Here is a 19321-nt window from a genome sequence, read left to right as displayed (position 1 = left end):
CGCAGGCGATACGGTCTCTCAATCACACACCACACAGTACTGACCCACACATACAGTTCTTACACACACACTGGACTTTCTGGACTTTGGTTTCACTTCATCACTTAAATCACGCTGCTGTTATTGTGTATATGCTGCTGTTATTGTGTATATATTTATTTATATTTCTTCATACATTCTTATATAGTTCTATATTGTGTATTTTGTTGTACAGTTATTTTATTTTCAACTTTGATTTATATATTTTATCTTATTCTCCCAGTTAAATTTACCCTTCATTCTAATTTGTGTTGTACAGTTATTTCATTTTTAACCTTAATTTATATTTTATTCCTTCCTAGTTAAATTTACCCTTTTTAATTTTTCATATTTATTTCCTATCTCATTCATAGCCTTTTCCTTTTTTGTTTTCTTTAGGTCACGAGCAGTTGTCCAAGCATTTCACTACATATCGTACTGTGTATGACTGTGTACGTGACAAATAAAATTTGAATTTGAATTTGAATTTGACTTATACCTCTAGTCGTGAGAAAGATCTTACTTTGAATGGGGAACAGATTCTGAATTAGAAAGACCTCATTTAGAGTTATTTGTAGTTAGTTTTGTTACATAAGAAGAGATCATATTTAGTTAGTGCTACTAAGACTAATGTGGTGCTACTCACAGACTGTAAAGTTGGTACCTCTTTATAAAGCCGTTTTCTGTTTGGAAATAGGAGTCATTCAGAAAAATGTTGGTGTAAAGAAGTGGCTTACAGTGACTTTTACGGAAACATAATCCCACATACCAGATTTTAAAAATCCCAGCTAATTGCTTTAAGAAAGAAGAAAAAAGAAGAAAAAAATGTGATTATTTTGAACTGTGAGTCATGCTAATCGACTCAAATGGACGCTAAGAATAAAAATATGGAGTTAGAAAAAGCTCAAAGGTCACTTATAGTAATTAGCTTTTGTACCTTAAAATAACGTGTGGCCTTTTTCTATTTTTTCCACGTTGTGACTTTGCAATATCGCACATTGTTCTTTCATAAACAGATAAAACTGATTGTATGACATATTCATATGATCATTTTTAGACATTCATGCTAAGATTAGTGTGCTACTTGAAAAAATAATGATTACACATTGTGGTGCAGTCCTTGCCTCTAAGTTCAGTGTTGAGTAATTGTTTCTCCTACCATCAAGGCTAGAGTTAAAGATAGAGGATCGCTGTATTTATAAATAACTGACTGCGGTCATTTCTTCCAAATATGAAGATGGGAGAAAATGCTCACAAGTTACTTAAAACTTAATAAGCTAAATAAATCAAAAAAAAGCCCCAAATGTTCCACTTCATCATGAGTCAGATATGCTGTATTATGATCATCGGTACACACTGATAAGATGCTGGGGCTTTACAGAATGGAGAGTGGTTTTACAACAGCTGCCTTGTATTTTGCAATATTTGTTACATGTTTTCTGTAGCAAAGGCAGACCTGTTATTTTGGAGTACCCAGACCCCTGAACTGTATTATTTCAAGCAACACTGACTCACCGGCACAGTTAATTAACAGCACAGTTACATAAGCTAATTATTTTGCTAAGAAACTAGTTTTCACAGGAAAGCAACATTTCACATAGAAGTACTAAAAAACTGATTTTTGCAATCTGCATATTTACCGCATCAATAAAAAAAGGTTCACGAGCTCATATGAATGAAGTGTCTTTGAGCCTCACAGTAAGTCTTTGTACTGCTGCAGTGCTCTTCAGTTTGCTGAAGGTGAACCTGGGTAGCAACGCTGACAGACGGTGATGTATAGACTGTGTTTTTCCTTTTTTTAAAAAAATTATTTCAGGTTTTCAAGTGACTATTGACAATACAGTGAAAGATTTTCAAAGCAAATCCTCCAAAATATCTAATCAGATATATGTGGTCTACTCATTCTAACAATCAGTGCACTTGTTTCTGTAAACTCCTTCAGATAAGATAAAGTGTTCATGGTCGAAGGTGCAAACGGGACGACTGACCTCTACTAATTCTTGACTACTCTGGAAGAATTGTTGCTAGCATTGTTGTGAGCCATAATGTGTCTTTTACATGATGTCACACACATTGACTCACAAATTCCTGATGTCCCAGAGGATTGTATCCTGAAGTAAGGAAGCTTGGTCCTCCTCCCTTACTGCTTCCTAGTATTGTTGTTGCATCCATCTCTTAAATGTCCACGTCAGCATTATGTGTGTACTTCCATGTGAACATTTTAGGTGCAATTTAAAGGATGGCAGTAATGACTTAACAGTCCTTAACGGCCATTTGTTTAAAAGAAGTTATAATTAACTGAATGCATTTGCATTGCATTAAGCCCTCTGAATAGCAAAAGCAAAAACATGTTGTTATCATAGCAACAGAGAGAAATGGTTCATAAACCTGCTGAAGGAGGATGTGGAGTTTTTCCTGTTGTACAAAGCTTTTAACCAGATGATGGCATGTTTTTCTTTGCAAGTTCTTTAAAACCTACCATATCTACCTGGTCGTTTCTCATGTTAAGCATCTGGATGATATGCTGATGAAAATTGTGAACCTGACAATGAGCCACAGTTAACTTTGGATTTGTCTCTTGTGTGTTTGTGTATTTATAGGCTCGAGTCTGAAATCGGTGCACTCGAAAGTGAAGAGTCTCAGATTTCAGCCAAGGAGCAAGTTCTTCGAGAACGCCTGAAGGAGACAGAGCGCTCGATAGAAGAGCTGCAGAAGGTATAAAAACATGAAGTGATTCAGGCATTGTTGAATCAATACAGACTTACTATACCCCAGCCCTGCTCAGGATGTGCAAGTCTTCTTTTAGTAGTTCAACAGCTCATTTTAATTTACCAGCTGTGCTTTAGGTCACGGTAAATGGTATTCCGAATAAACTAACAAGTAAACAAACTGCATTAAAAGTGCTCAAAAAAGATGGTCGTGCAATGTGTGATGAAAATGTTTTTTGACTCCGATGATAAACAAGAAATGTGAGTGATCCCTTTTGCACTTCTGCATCGCTACTGCTATTTGACCACTGGAACATGCCCATCTTCAGTTTCATATTGATTCTCAAAAATGCACTGTAATCAAACATTAGCTTTTGTTTTTGTTTCATGTTGACAATAGTCAGTTATAATTAGAGCTGCAGCTATGACCCAAGCACCTAACACCAGTCTTCAGTGGAGGAGTGCATAGTTTCTGAGACTGAAAGTGGCACACTGGGTTATGAGTCCTTTTTTTCCCACACTCATAAGGTTGTGCACTGTAGATTTATCCCCCAGGGTCAGTTTCTCAGTGGAAACTTCTATTTCCTGCACATTTTCAGGCCACATCAATGCAATCCTTGCTCAGTAGCCATTCTATTTACCATATTTAGCTCCTTAGAGTTTGTTCTCATCCCCAAACTTGTTGGACTCAAGTAGCACCGAAAGTAGTAAACACAAAAATACAGAATTGACTGCTGGTGCACACTTTCCCCCAAAAAACGAAGTTCAAACTTCTTTTTTTGTCTTTTCTCTCTTTCAGAGTCTGATGTCGCAGGATCAAGGTATGCTCAATGACACCCGTGCGAGCCTACAAACATAGACATGTTAACTGAAACTGCACAGAGTGAGGTGTGTGTGATGTGTGCATTTGTGTGTGTGGATAATAGTCTCGCTGAGGCAGGAGAGATGCAAGCCAGAGCTCGCTCCTGAACCCCCAAACACACACTAGCAGAAACTACATAGACACCGGCATGAAAAAACACTCAAAGAGCGCGCGGCTCAGCGAGACTATTGAAGCTCACACACACACACACACACACACACACACACACACACACACACACACACACACACACGCGCACGCGCACAAGGCCATGACTCTGCAGCCTGCAGTCACTGGCTTTATCCTCATCCCATTCACCAGCAAGCCCTGTAAGCCCCAAAAGCTTTGTTCCTGCTGTCACACACACACATAGACACACAAGAACACACACAAAGCAGTAACATATACACAAATACGGACACACACACACACTTCTGCTGCATAAGCAACGAACCTCAGGGGTACTAGAGTTGCTGCGGACAGAGAAACAGAGCTGAGGAGAGTTAGATGGTGTGTATGGGCGGGTGGATGTGTTGAATAGAGGCGGGCAGGGTCACACATGGGTGTGGTTAGTTACCCTGTTGTGAGGCCGGACTGTTTGTGTGTTTTTGTATCAGGGTGGACTCCACATCATTGAGGTGTGTGTATGCGTGAATACCCGGTGTGTGTTTGTGTGTATTGGCATGTAGCTAATGTAAGTGTGTGTGTGTGACTCACAGCCTCACAGCTTCATCTCATTGTCATTTCCCCTCCTGTGCTCCTGCTCACTAGATGCCACTGGCTGCATGTCTGCTCCTCTCTCGGACCGCATGGACCCCGATCCCAACCACCTCGCCCTGGCCACGCAGCACCAGACTGGCCCACCTGCCCTGGGCGACAACGCCAGACCAAGACCTGGTAAGACTAAGGGAGGAGAGGAGGGTAAGGGAGGGGGAGGGGGTGGAGAAGAGAAGAGAAGAGTGAGGGAGGGAGGAAGGGAGGACAGGACAGTTCTGGGCCTCAGCCAAGTTGGATTATAACCTGCATAAACTCACACGGAGTCTGAAGCGGCACCGATACGTTTTCTCTAAACTAATCAAATCTCATAAACTTTTTTAAGTTAACTTAACCACATGTATGGAAGCACATGGGCTTCGGTGCTTTTCATGATTGTCTGTATTAGAAAACGTGGAAATTTAATTATAATAATGTAATGGATTATGTATTAGTAGGTCCTAACACAAGGTCAGCTTTGTATCGGTTGCGGAAGCCACATTATTCTTTACACAGGGAAGATACTGAGAGCATGGGGAAACTATTAACATAGCTTTTTACTTATCACCTTTAAAAAAAAAAGTAGGGGGAAACATAAGTTTCACTACTATGCTTCACAATGCTGCAGATTTTGAGGTAAGGAAAGATCCATATTTGTAGAATGCCAAACCATTTGTTCAGGCTTTGATCGAGATATTTTCCTTTTATAGTTTGATTCATTTTTGAGAATAAAATAAAATCCTGGTTATGTGTTTTTTACTAATTGCACATTTAGCAGTAAACAGAAAACACTATGTCCCTGTCCTCACGCCTCACTTCATCCACTTTTTTCCCTCCCATCATCCCCCCTTCCCTTTCCTCACTCCAATCCCAAACCCCTCCACTGGTCCCCCACCCCTTCACTCTTCCTTCCTTGTTCCCCACTCCCTTTTTGCATCAAATCTTCCCTTCTCCCTTCCCTCCTTAACAGCCATGTTTGCCATGGAGATCAACGTGCAGCACGACCCGCAGACTGGTGAGCAGCGCATCCTCTCGGCCAACCGCGTGAACCCGTTGGATGCAGCTTCACGTGGGGTCAAAGTCTACGACGATGGCAGAAAAGTGGTCTATGAGGTCACTTCCTCTGGGGGCGTGTCCACCACCACCGTAGAGAATGGCTGGAGCTCTGAGCAGGTTGACCAGCTGATCCAGAGAGCTGCCAGACCTGTAGTACGAGGCGGGGATGGCGGGAGGGGTCAGGTGACAGTGACTCCAGCTGCCCCACAGGCATATGTTTCTCCAGCAGATGTTGATGATCTGTCCCCACCCTCCTGTGCCCCGCCATCCATCCCTTCTAGCCCACCAGCCCAGGTTACACTCCAGAGGGAAAGCCGTCTGGGCATGATGCCCCCCTCCTCTGCTGCCGTCACGACCCAACCAACATCCTCAGGCCACCCGGGCACCGAGCTCACTTCCCCGCCCCAGGCGAGCGTGGAGCACCCAGTCACCATGGTGTTCCTCGGCTACCAGGACGTTGAAGACATGAGCGAGAGCAGACAACTGTTGGGATTCGACGGCGCTGTGAAGGCTGAGGTTGTTCTCATCGATGAAGATGATGAGAAATCACTGAGAGAGAAAACAGTCACCGACATCTCCGTCATCGACGGCACAGCAGCAGACCTCGTGTCGGGCCGGCCAGTCACGTCTGAAGCTGTCAGCACCGAACTGTCTTCTGATGGCCGTGAGCCTGACAGTACCTCCTCGCCCCCTGCAAATCCAGAAGCCAACACGGTCCCCCCACCCGGCCTCACCCCTGCTACAGGTACAGACAAGAGGAAACGCTGCCAGTGCTGCATCCTCATGTGACTGAATCTTCTCCCTTCTTCCACCCTTTTATTATTACCCTCTTCTCCTCTGTCTTTGGATGATTACTAACAGAAGCCCTGCCTTCCTCCTCCTCCACCTCTGGACTCTGATCGGCTGGCACACTCATACACGCATACACGCTCTTGTCTGACTGTTGACTTTTTACTCAGTTGCATTACCACCTCTACATCTCTTCTCTTTCATTATCCTCTCTGTCAACACGGAGGCTCTTTCTTTCCATCTGCCGTCTCCTTAGACAACACAGAATATTTTGGAAATTCATGCAGGAAGCAAGCTGCTGTATTGCTGCTATACTTGTGGTGAAATCAGACAGAGAGATGGACAAAATTGATACCGGTTGACAAACAGCTTAAAGAGGGTCATACAAAGCCAATCTCAGCGGTCAGTAAGACTTTATGGACAATCAACTCACATTGATATGCTCTCTAACCAAACAGTATGTCTGGTTCTAAGGACAATCAAACAGCTCATCTCCTTTACTAAGCCAGTTCTTAAAATATTAAAAAAGACAAACACAGCCTCAGTTATATATATATTTTTTACTTCTTTACTCATTCACAACCCTCCTGCTGTTGTTTTAACACATAAGACACATAAACAACCACACACGCGACATACAAACTCAAACAACCAACTCCTTTCCTTGCGCAGTCTCTCACTGATGAGGAAGGAAAGGTGGGTACTCGTTGCCTTGGTTTCTTTATGTGCCTCTTTCATTCTACCACACTGATAGTCCTAACAGAGATTAGAAGTAATTAGATATTAATTTCTTTTTTTTAATTAGCTAGCTAATTTTTTTTTTGTTTTTTGAAACTTAAAGGACTCTGAATTGTTGAGACAATGTTTTCCTCCAATGGGAAAGCGAGTCTTTGATGCTGTAGTTAATTTCTCTCTCTTTCTCTCATCCATCTGTCTCCATCTTCCTCTCTCTCTGTCGCTCGTTCTCTCTGGTGTTTCCTCCATCGACTTCAGCTATTCCACTGCTGAGGTCATTTCCTCTGATTCTGGCACTTCCTAACTCAACAGCCAATGAGAAGCTGTGGAACACCTTTTGGCAGCCATTAGGATCTGCACAGTCAATTTTCCAGTGTTTCAAAACACTACAGAGCACAGGAAGCTAAGGGCAGCTTAACAAACACTCTGGCAGTGAGGGAACACGCATTTATACCTATAGAAACAACCACTAACAGCCTGGGCACAAACATGTGAATAATGAATATTAACGAGCACTACCACTACTAAATTACAACTATAATAGCTGTGCTCAAATGAGCTTTTAGACAGTGATCATGTGCAAATTACAATCAGCGTTTTTTTGTCCATTAAATTCACTTCATTGTCTCCACCAGAGATCCATTATACTCTTTCAAGTGCAAAGAGACTGAAAACACTGCCAGCTGTTGCTATAGCCGTCAACCAGGCCCTCGTTTACAAGGGTGCTACAAATTATCAAGGCCTGGTTGTCATTATAACATAGTATATGTTACACTGCATAGGCTTGTTTTCAGAAAAATCTCTCAAAAGCAGCAATTGTGCTCATTCAGTTGAATGATAATGGATGCTCTGGAACGACTTTACTTCATTTCAAGTGTCTTTCATGTTGGGTAGAACAGGGAGGATGGTGGTGCTCAATATAGATCTTTTGAAAAGATTTTTGGAGAGTTAATGATTACACTTTGCCATTGTACCCTGCAGAGAGACAAATGAATGAGGTCACTGAAGCTATAGGGACCAGATGAAGCACGTGATTGAAGGAAATGACTGCGCTTTTTCGGCCATGTTGGAAGGTTCTTATGACCCAGATAATTAGATTTAGGGGTATTCTGTGGCTCAGGTGTGCCCCTTGATATAGGAACTATAAACATCATGAATATAACTAAATCTAAAACACAGAACGGAACCTAAACTATTTAACTAAAGGGAATAAATTGGACACAGGATGCTAAACAATCTTTTTTTTTTGAGTGCACTATTTTTCTTTCTTTCTTTTTTTTTTGCTTTACTCATCCTGATTCTACTGAAGAACATAGTGTTTTTTTTCCACACTGTGTACCAACTCTGATCATCACAAATAAGAAACAAAATAGTATTTAACAAAAACTAGCAGATTTCAATAATTGCTTATTTTCTTATGTGGCTCTGTGCACAGCCATACATCCTTTTAATAAACATGCTTCAGTGTGATTGGCCACCGCTGGTGTCAGTCAGTCCAGCTGGCTGTGTGATTGGCTCGTCTGGTTTCCAGTGTAGATACAGAATGTAAATATGCTCTATATTCTATTTAGTGATGATTTTATTTTCCACATCTATATAGAGATCAAGAGATAATTATAGTTATTATGGTACTAGGCATTATTAGAATGTCCTGTGATACCATATAATGACTGTATGAGTGCACACACGAGAGCTTTGTATAATTTCATTCTCTCACTTCACTGCTGTGTGTATTATTAACAGCACCCATCTTATGACCACCACAAGCTTTTTTTGGCCAACAATAAAATAGCCAGATGTACTAGACATAATTATTTTATTTATCTGCACAGGACAAGTGTGAAGGCTGGAGACATTTGCCTGTTCAGATTTACTGAAACATGAACAATTACCTATAGCTATTTGTTTTTAAATAGTGAGGACACTATGCAGAGAAGGGTTTTAAGGAAAGTATAATGTTAGTTTCACTAAAGTGTGAAGGTGATAGGGAGTAAAGCAGAGCAAAGAAAAGAAAGAAACACCTATAAATGAAAATACAAACCCCAAAATAGCAAGACGGATCTTGATATCAGAACCTGACTGATCCAGTTTGCTTGTTTGGGAATGTGCCTGTGTTTTTTATGTAGTGCAAAGAGGTATACAGTGTATGGACAACAAATCTGTTGAGTTTACCAGCCCCACTGCCACGCCTGCAGTACTCCTCTGACTCTGTAGGGGTCTCTGTTTTCCTGTCTGCCTGCCCTCATGATTGTATGCACTGTTAAAACAGAAAGGAGCCATTTTCTATTGTTCACACTTCTCTCTCTCTCTCTCTCTCTGGTTATGACTTCACACCGTACTCCAGTCTTCACTCTCACTCTCTCGCTCTGTCTTTTCTGATGTCTGTATCTTCTCTCTATCTTTGGTCAATAAAGCTGAGTTTCTCCAGTTCCCCCCTGCTGTCTCTCGCTTGTTGTTCTTTCCATCTATAACTAACATTCACTTTTTTATTGGCTGCTGACAATGAGAGTACAAGCTGTCCTTACTGCACCCAGCTGTTATAATACCCACTGCCACTAACGAGCACGCACATTGTGTTTTCAGTGGTCACCTAAGACACTTTACAGACCAGTATATATATCTCAGTTGTGATGGGTTTTTAATAGCATCCCTTTAAACTATACTGAATATAAATACATTTAAAATGCAGTCGGTCAGTGTGAAGGAGAGGAAGGTGTATGGTTGCCTATAATTCATACAAAGAATTTTAAAAACAGTTTCAATAAGTTAGAAATTAGAGTCACTGTGTAGATGCACATTAGAATAATTGCATAGTATTAGTTACAAATATTCTATACACAACTATTACAAAATACAACAAAATCTTGAAAATATGGATTAACTGAATGCACAAAATGCATCATTTACAACATTTTTTTAATGTGAAATGGTTTGAATTTTGAAGTGGCCTAACTGAGACACAGTAACTGGCCTAACACAGACACTGTAACATGGTGTGAGTCTGTTCCTACAAAAAATATCAGCATATTAATATAAGATGCTGTGCAAGTTTTTTTTATGGATTTCTTTTACAGTATGACTTATCACTGTTTATGAAAATCTGCTCTAGTAGTGCTGCAACAGTCCTACAGGGAGAGATACTGGGAGTATGTGATATCTAATAAAATGATATGATTCAAAAGAAAAGGTTGATAAGACAAGTGTTAAGAAAGCATTCAGATTCCGTGAGTAAAAGTACTAATTTTACACTCTAAAAGTACTACATTACAGGTAAAACTATAAATGGGACAGTGTATTTATAGCTACAAGAGAAAGAAAAACACTGGTATATATTTAGCATCTCAGTTCTACAACAGTCGGTGTAGGTTGGAGCTAATCATTAATCATTTTATTTACTGGTGCTCTAAATATGTGCTTGCAAGTCACACTAATCATCTTTTTTTTAACTGGAAAGAAATAACACTACTGACAAACATCCATCATCAGGCACAATACTTTCTCCAAGCAAAAGTTCAAACCAATAAATTGTAACAAATGAAAATTTCTGTTTCACATGTATACGATTTGGGGTAGTTCAATCTATAACAAAGCATGATACTGTGCAAGCTGAGCACAGCTACATTCCACCATTGGGCACAACCTCAGGAAGGTAAGTATTTGAGAAGGTAGATAAGAAGGAATGTAGGAAGGAGGGCAGAATGACTGACAAGCGAATTTACTTTTAGGAAAGTAGCGGGCAGTTACAAGGAAGTACAAGTACACTAAACAGTACACTAATAAACAGAATCACTTGTCCACTCATCTGATTTTATTGACAACTCACAACTTCACAACAGTAAAAGAAAAGGGTGAGGTAGAGAAAAAGAACCTGTCACACTATGAATTTTGCACTACAGAAACATGGACAAATAGTGCTCATAAAGCACACTCCTGTAGGACTCTATAGAGATTTTACACAGCAGTTGTGCTGTATCATCTTTCCTAATAGTTTGTGTTTATATTGGTTTGCAAATCTTTTCCATAAGATATAATTCAGGGTGATAAATGATTCTCTTAGGGAAGTCGTGACAACCAGTATCTTGAAATAGCAATCAGGTTGCATACACACTCTCAGTGCACAGGATGGGTGTGTATTGTGTGATAATCAACAGTAATTGACTTATCTTTAGCCAATGGCAGCCTAGTGCCTTTAACAGAAACCAGGACTGCTATAATTATTGCACACACAGGCATACTCACACACGACAGGATAATAATACATGTGCCAAGAGCTACTCCACTATACGAGCATGCATCATTGAGATGAAGGAGATTTGGCCAGCTTCAAGCCCCCTTATTCACAGAAGTTCCTCTTATATCACCTGAACAGAAGTTAAGTCACGCTAAAGCACAAGAAACAGAGTAATGATGGAAATTAAAAAGGTGGAACTAAGAGTGCACATGGCATAAAATCATTAAAAAAAACAGCAAAAATGGAAACGAATTCAAAAGAGAAATCATACGACAGATGCAACTAATGTACAACGCAGTCATCCTGAGTTTTAACAGAGTGTCAAGTATTATTTCCTTTTATACTACAAGGTTTATTACAGGTCTACCACTACTGGTGCTGATGCTACTAATTCTGCTACTGCTACCACTGCATGCCACCTTTACTAACACTACTTTCATTAATTTCACAGCTGTCCTTCTTATTGTTCTTTTTAGTTACTCCTTGCCAGAATGTAGTTGTGGGGTGTAAAGTGATATCAGATTAATAAGCAAAAGCACTCACTGAAGTGTAGGGTATTTTCATGGTGTAGCAGAGTTTAGTATTGAATAGTTTCATCTATAATGCTTTAGAAATGACATTATATTTTACAGATATTAACAGTAATATGTGCAAAAGCTACACCATCTAAAAAGCAGCAATAATAGAATGTTAATCAATCAAACTTGTAATCAAACCTTAAAGAACTCTAAATTTAAGTCTTTTATTTTAGAACAACAGTAAAATTGCTGCTGCTAACTGCTAACTACTGTAGCTTCAGCAGTGGCAAAATTAGCATAGTTGTGACAGGCATAGTAGTAGCAGGAGTTTAGCCCGTACTATCAATGATTGTCCTGTAGAAGCCCAGTAGAAGTAGTTTCAGAATGAATCTATTTTGACAGATCCATGCTGATATTTTCTACTCCTACAGCAGTGTTGCTTCTTCATTTGCAGTGAGCATGGGTGTAAGATATGAAATCAGATGTAGTCCCAATAAGGAAGAGGGTCAATAAATGGGCAAAGAACCTGATCAAAAGAAACTACAGCCACAGCGTGTGATGAAGCATAAAGATTTACTGTCAGCGTAATGCTAGTGCAGATTAGAGAATTTTTAAAAATTAACAACAGACCACAAAGGCATATGCAGAGGCATATGAATCCGACCCATACATATTCCCAAAGGAATACATTAGATGCTTCATCTGATAAACTTTTAGAGTATCAGTATAGATCTGCATGTAGAATATTAGGCTAAAAGAGGGTTATTTATTTACTTCATAAGAAATATAAAGACGGTATTCAGTAAGTGAAACGCTCATAGTTTATACTGACTGATATGTTCTCAAGAAGTCAAACCTGGGATTAATCATTGTCCTGTGTTTTGTGTTTGGAAGTGTCATCAGAGGTTTGGTTTTGAAGCATTTCTAAGTATTGAAGCATGTAATAATTGTGTTAGTTTTGATCTGATTATAGCTCCACAGTGCAGGTCTTCCAGAGGTGAAAATTAATCTAAAATTTGGTACCAATAACTTCCTGTTTGTTTGTTTTCCAGTCTACAATCAGACATTTGGAGTTACTTTGACAACGGCAAATGGATGTCAATCTCCAACTGCAAACACAAATCTTCACACTGCTATGGTGAGTGACATGTATACAGAAGTCAAGCAAGTTTAATTTAAAACTTCATATTGCATCTAGAAAAAGGGCAAGTGTTACCTCACAGTATTATTCACATAATGTGTTCAAACATTAGTCAGAAACCTTGGTTTGATATATAAAGAGGAAAGGACTACCCCAGATAGCTCTCTCAATTTCAGTCAACTCATGGTTTGCAAGGTGCCCTCGTCCTATGGCTGCAAAACAAGCCAAAATCATCACCCATGCACTACCATGTTTGACAGTTGGTCTGAGGTGTTTGGGTTGCACTTGTCATGCAACTGCACGTGTCCCTAACCATAGTGAATCCTCACATTAACTTTTATTTAGTACAAAAAAGCTAGCATTTATCCTCCAGCTTCACTGTGTTTATATTATACTAACCATAGCTGTGTAGCTAGCTACCAGTGTTGGGAAGGTTACTTTTAAAATGTATTACACTACAGATTACAGAATAGATGCCCCAAAATGTATTTTGTAACGTGTTACGTTACTCAATGAGAGTAACGTATTCTGAATACTTTGGATTACTTAATATATTATCAGCAGTTTTACAACTACATGAATGTACTATTGCTGTGTGATTTATTACTATTACTGAAGGATACTCGCCATACCAATACAAACAAGATTTTTAAATCTTAATATAAAATTAGTAACAGTAGGGTGGACATTAGGTAAGGCTGCACTTTTTGCAGCGATCTCGTATAGAAAACTATTCCGTGCATATATAAAACAGGTCCAAATGGTAGTAAAGGAACCTCTGGCTAATACGTCGGTTCCGTGTCGGGCTCGTACTTTGTTGTCTGGGTCAACTTTGCTAGCAAGAGACAGAGAGAGGCGTTGAAAGGCTGCTCCAACGGAACTTATTGTTTCGGAGGAAAACAGTGTACAGTCGAGTCTTAATAGCTCACTTACAACTGGGCTACGCTGCCCATGAGGCTACATTCTTTAGGGCTATGCCTGTAACACTCTGCCTATTGCCTTCATATTAAATAATTTTTTGAACAAATTTTTTAAAAAATATTTCTTTACGTCATTATGCGGGCCGCAAGTAGAGGTGCAATGGGCCGCAAGATTGAGACACAGGTATTAGAGCCTCTTAATGCGTGTTTTGTTTGAGTTTCCACCGGCGTGGATTTACCAAAAATAGAGAGGGCATAGCCTAACATATGAAACAGGAAAAGACCGATGTGTAATCCATTTATTTCAACAAAGTAACTGTATTCTGAATACCACATTTTTAAACGGTAACTGTAACGGAATACAGTTACTCATATTTTGTATTTTAAATTCTGCCTTCATTTGGAAGTGATAGCAGAGCTGTATGTTTCAATTCTTCTGAAAGCCCTCAGTCAGATTGTTACATTGTTACACCTGTGTAAAGCATCCGTACTGATCAGTGTTCATTTGACTTTGGGACCAGAAGCGGAGTTTGGACCTGGAAACGGCTAATGACGTCAGACTTAAAGACGGGATAACCCTCTTAAGTCCTAGCATTAAGGGTGCACTTACTTTCTCACAGGACTACAATCATTTACATCACTCTGCATTAAATTACACCAATGGTTAAAATGAGTAAAAATGTAAATTAAATGTAAAAAATATGAATAAAATATAACTAAAATTATTAAATAAAAACCAGTAAAAACTTTAGCTCAGTAGATGACATGGCATAAAACTGGACTAGACCATTCACTGATATAAATATAACTAGACTATTCTAGAATGTAAGTATTTCAGTAAATATTCTAACTTCAGAATCCTTTAGAGTTCTAGAGCAGTGTTTCTCAAACTGTGTTACGTGTACCACTAGTGGTACTTGCGCTCTCTCTGGTGGTACGCAGGAAATTTCCAATTTTTTTTAAGATTAAATAATATACCATTGTGGAGGTATGCAAAGATGACATGAGAGTTCCCGAGGCTCTTCTGGGAGCTGGAGTCAACCAGAAAACGTCTCCCTGAGCGTGAGTCCTCTATGAAGAGCAGCCTTTGCTTATCTGCAGCAGTTGCAGCCGCTACAGAGTGCTGGCGACCTCGTTTCCCTGAGCCTTAAAACTGCAAATGCATCATTGAGATGAAGGAGATTTGGCCAGCTTCAAGCTGGCCAAAACTGCTGCCATCCCAGCCACCATCGATGAGTCGGAGGCCCCCAGGAGAATGGGGGCGCAGGAGATGCCATCAGTGAATCGAGAACTATTGCCCGGATGCCGAAGCTCCTGGTAGCCAGGAGAATGCGATCCACTTCTTCTGTGAGTGAGCGGTAATCCTTCATGGCCAGCAGCGGGGAGTTGGCGAGGCCAGCATCTGTCGGAAGAAGACGTGAGTGAAGAGGAATCCACTGTCATCCATTCCTAGCAAGGACAGCATGCTCTCCATGAGCTCGAGAGCGGTACCATCACACGGCCCAAGAGAGAGAGGAGTTTCTTGACCCGCTCTGCATCTGAGAGGGAGTAGCACTGCAACAGCAGCAGCGCCTTGAGAGCGGTGTATTTCCCTTGGGTGGGGGCATCCCGGAGAAGGGTCATCACACGACAGGTGGACAGCGGAACCAGCAAAGCCACCACACGATGGTATTTCGTGTCGTTGGCTGAAACGCTACGAAGAGCAAACTGAGCTTCAACGTGCATGAATCAAGAAGGAGGGTTGTGAAGCCGAAAATCCGGCAGCTTAACCACCGAAGCAAAAATGAAAACATACAGCTCTGCTATCACTTCTGACATAAATGAAGACAGAAAACAAAACAGCAGTGGCGTTTGTAGGGTTACTGAAGTTGGGCTAGCGGTATATAATGATGTGCTGTGTGGTGGCTAGCTACACAGCTATGGTTAGCACATTATAAAAACACTTCACGCTTTGCGCCACGTTATTGTTTACATGAGATGAATTGCAGAATGGCAGATACAGACAAAATACTGTTACTGTCAATCTTACTATCTTCAGGTTTTACATGCTTACATATACACACGCAGTTACTGTCCTTCCATTTACAAAGTCAGAGGCATCACGGTGTAATTATTTTACGTGTAGTTGTTTTTTTTCCTTTGTAATAATATTCAACATTGCTATCAATACATTTTTCAAAAAATGTATTGATAGCATTGCACAGATCAATATGTATTGTATTGATCTGTGCAAAATGGGTCCAAAAACATAAACAACTGTGGGATACTGTTTGTCCATCATTTAGACAGGGGGAACAAAGATATGTTTCACCATATTTTCTAGTCTTTGGCTTAGAATGAATTTGGTTTGGAAACATATTCAGCTATGCTTCATCTCCCGCTTTGCGTTTGTGTGGGAGCCCCCGTGCTAGCAGTGTCCCCCCCCCCCCCCCCACCTAGGGGGCGGAACACACACTTTGGGAAGCTCTGACTTAAAGATTGGATATCCCACCTGCTGTAAATGTTTTAATGCAGTACAGGTGTTATTTTTATCATTATGTCACATCCTGTTTATGACAGTTACAATAAATAACACTCACATAAGAAATAAAATTGTCTCTGTAAACTGTATGTGGTTTTAAATATGCCTATACTACTGTACTTTAATGTTGGTCATAAGGGTGGTACTTCAAGAGCCATATATTTTATGAGGTGGTACTCATTGTGAAAAGTTTGAGAACCACTGTTCTAGACTGTTCCAAGTTGTTGTTCCTCAGAAAATGCCACACGAGCACATTTGAGAGGGAGGTGTTTGGGGGGTTATCAGAGCAGAAGGTGTAGGGGCTGAGAGGTGGGGTAGAGAGGCAGGGGAGAGAGTGGGGCCTGGCCGGGCTGCAGTCAGATTGTTTTGCGGCGGAATAAATGAATGAATGAAAGGCAGCATGGTGGTAACCTGATCCGCGCGGGTCGGCCTCATTGTGCTTGGCTGGAGCTCGCGCTGGCTGGTCGCTCTCCGATTGTCTCTGGAACGGGACAGAAAACACTCCCAGGACCTCGCGAGCCCTACATTATTCAGCGCGCGTGCCTAAAAAAAGGGTAGAGCTAGGGAGAGTGAGAGAGAGAAAAGGGGCAAGCGGTGAAGGGGGAGAGAAAAAAAGAGGAGGAGACCGCTAGTTGGAAAAGCTGGCGCGTAAAAGGAGCTCAGTCCCATCTCAGTCAGAAGCCACTGTTACCGTTATTACCGCCCCTGGGAGCACGTGAACAACCGTTAGGCTACTTCTCTTGTTCGTTTGTTTTATTTAACGTCCCACCGGCGGTTGGTGCCGCAGTTTGAACTGAGGTGAACGCTGAAGAAGAAGAAAACGTAGGGAGAAAAAGAAGAAGTAGCGGTTAGTCCGTTTCCTCCGCCGGTAAAAACCAAAAACTAATCCCGGTTATTATCCGCTAATTGGCCGGTCTTAAGGAGCTCCGGAAATCAGCGATTTGCTGCACACCAATCTCAACTCAGGTAGATTAAATTATAACATAAGTAGTTTCTAAAACATAGCGGAAATGTGTCTGAGCATAAGTTTATGATGGGAACTCATTCAGTGAAAGTAAAACGGTTGCTTTGGGTGAATGGCGTGTGTGTCAGCTGGACTGGGGGGTGTCCTCTGGGGTTTGTTAGCATGCTGAAAATGTTGTCAGCTGTGCATGTGTGTGTGCATGTATGTGCTTCTGGTTAATAGAAACAGAGCCTGTAATTACACTGATTATCTTTAGAGTGGGAGGACACAGGATACTGCACTCTCCTCTACTGAGAGAAAAAGAGAGGGACAAGCAAAGGAGGTCAGTGGACCAGACTGCTTGCTGCAGTAGTCTCTACATGTCTATCTCTCTTTCTCTTTGTGCACCTCCTCCGCCTCCTCTGCATCACTTTAACCTAGATATAGGAATGACCTTAACCTGGTTTCCATCCCCCATCCAGCATACTGAATGACTGGGCAGAACCAGAGGGACGTTTTATTAATGCTGCTATCAGTATTTGGGTTTTTTTTCTGTGTTCCATTATTGTAGCTTCTCTTTTCTTGTATCTTAATGGCTCATTTTTCAAGGGCTTCTTCGGTTAGGTCACCTTGACCCTGAGCTGGAGGAGCAGCTAAGAAAATTGATGGATGTGCAGTTAAATAAAGGTCCTGCTATTGTGAAAAACATCTTGGTCAAGTTGCCGTATACACAGTTTCTGCCACGCCCCTGCCCAAACAAAAACATTTTTGAAGACTAAGTATGTTACGTTAACATTTTATTTTAAAGGTAGTTACAGAGTAATAGGGGATTATAGTAATAAGGGAAGCTAGAGAAAGAGCTGCCAAATGAAGCCAGACTTCATTTGTTTGCTGGAGATTTTTTTTTCATTCTTTTCTTTGCTCATAGCTGTTGCCAAGCAACTTGAAATTCTTTACTTTGAAAATCTTCTTGCTCACTGGTGAGTGGACATTGCTAAGGTGGATTTCTTTTCTCTTTTCTTTTTGTAATCTAATCAATGAATGACTTGACTTGATCCTGGAAATGTTCAATTATCGCCATGCCGTTTTCAGTTTTCAATAGAAGCATATATTACTGATGTTGCAGCTGAAAGTAAATAAACAACTTAACTTGACCCTGTTTTCTCATCACTTCCAGTTTTGCTGATTGGTTTTGATCTCATTGATTGATTTTACTTCATGGTAGATTTTCCTTGAGTACAGCTTGCTGGTACAATGCCAAAGGCACGATGGAGGCTTTGAACATTCTTCCAGTCATCTTGTAAAGAGATTCTCTCCCCCCCCCCCCCCCCCCCCCCCCCCCTCCCCCCATTTAACAGCATGTATTTACTTTTCACTTGGTTTACAAAGCAGTTTCAGGAATACAGGCAAACACAGCCAACTGGGAAGAGGAAGTAAAGAGGCCAAGACATCACCAAAGCAGTATAATCATGGAATTTTAACCCAACCAGGAGTGAAATCTTTGGGGCTGATGCATAGACACATTGGTTTTTTAAGTCCTGTTATGAAGCTGTTGTCACCTTGGATAATACTTCTTTCTGACTTTAATGGCTATAATTTATAAAATTTACTTTTTTAAATGTTGTGTACAGTATGGCCTGAAAGTAGCAAGAGATGAGCACATAAAGTCACCAGGAACTATCACATTAGGAAAAACTGGCAAAAATTGTGGTGTGTGCAAAACCTTTGCAACTGTATGCAATCAACTTGCGATCTTGCTGCCTTTGAAATGGTTGCTTCAAAGATAAGGACCAGGTCTATCAAGCCAGAACCTTATAGATTTGAAACTGAAATTACAAAATTCCTCCACAAATAGAGATGTAGTTGGTGCAGGTTGATGATTTAACTCCAGAAGGACAGAGATGAACTGTAACATTGTTTTTATTTAGGACTATAACCAGAATATGACCAATGGCAAACAGTTGAGTTGAGTCCAGTCCACTGATGCAAAGAAATGAGTTGCGGAGGAGTTGGGTTTAGTCTGTCAGTACAGACTGACCCAGGTTGAGTGCAGTATTTGCAGCAAATATTTGCAAACCTTCGCCAAACTGTCTGAGAGTGATTGCAGTCAGTCTGAGTCAGATCTC

At 40.7% G+C, this 19321-nt stretch overlaps 1 protein-coding gene across 1 annotated transcript in view; it reads left to right on the top strand.

Moving 5' to 3' along the window:
* Positions 1 to 19321, top strand: part of palm2akap2 (PALM2 and AKAP2 fusion) — an 84234-nt gene that overhangs the window by 32518 nt on the left and 32395 nt on the right. The window contains 5 exon segments of the mRNA XM_080876615.1: positions 2619 to 2733; positions 3526 to 3547; positions 4360 to 4485; positions 5312 to 6142; positions 12723 to 12808. Coding sequence (XP_080732741.1) covers positions 2619 to 2733; positions 3526 to 3547; positions 4360 to 4485; positions 5312 to 6142; positions 12723 to 12808 — 1180 coding nt within the window.

This window comes from Rhamphochromis sp. 'chilingali' (genome assembly GCF_963969265.1).
Source record: "Rhamphochromis sp. 'chilingali' genome assembly, chromosome: 2".
Taxonomy (NCBI): Eukaryota; Metazoa; Chordata; class Actinopteri; order Cichliformes; family Cichlidae; genus Rhamphochromis; species Rhamphochromis sp. 'chilingali'.
Note: the sequence above shows the minus strand (reverse complement) of the source record. Positions and strands in the feature narration are given on the sequence as shown.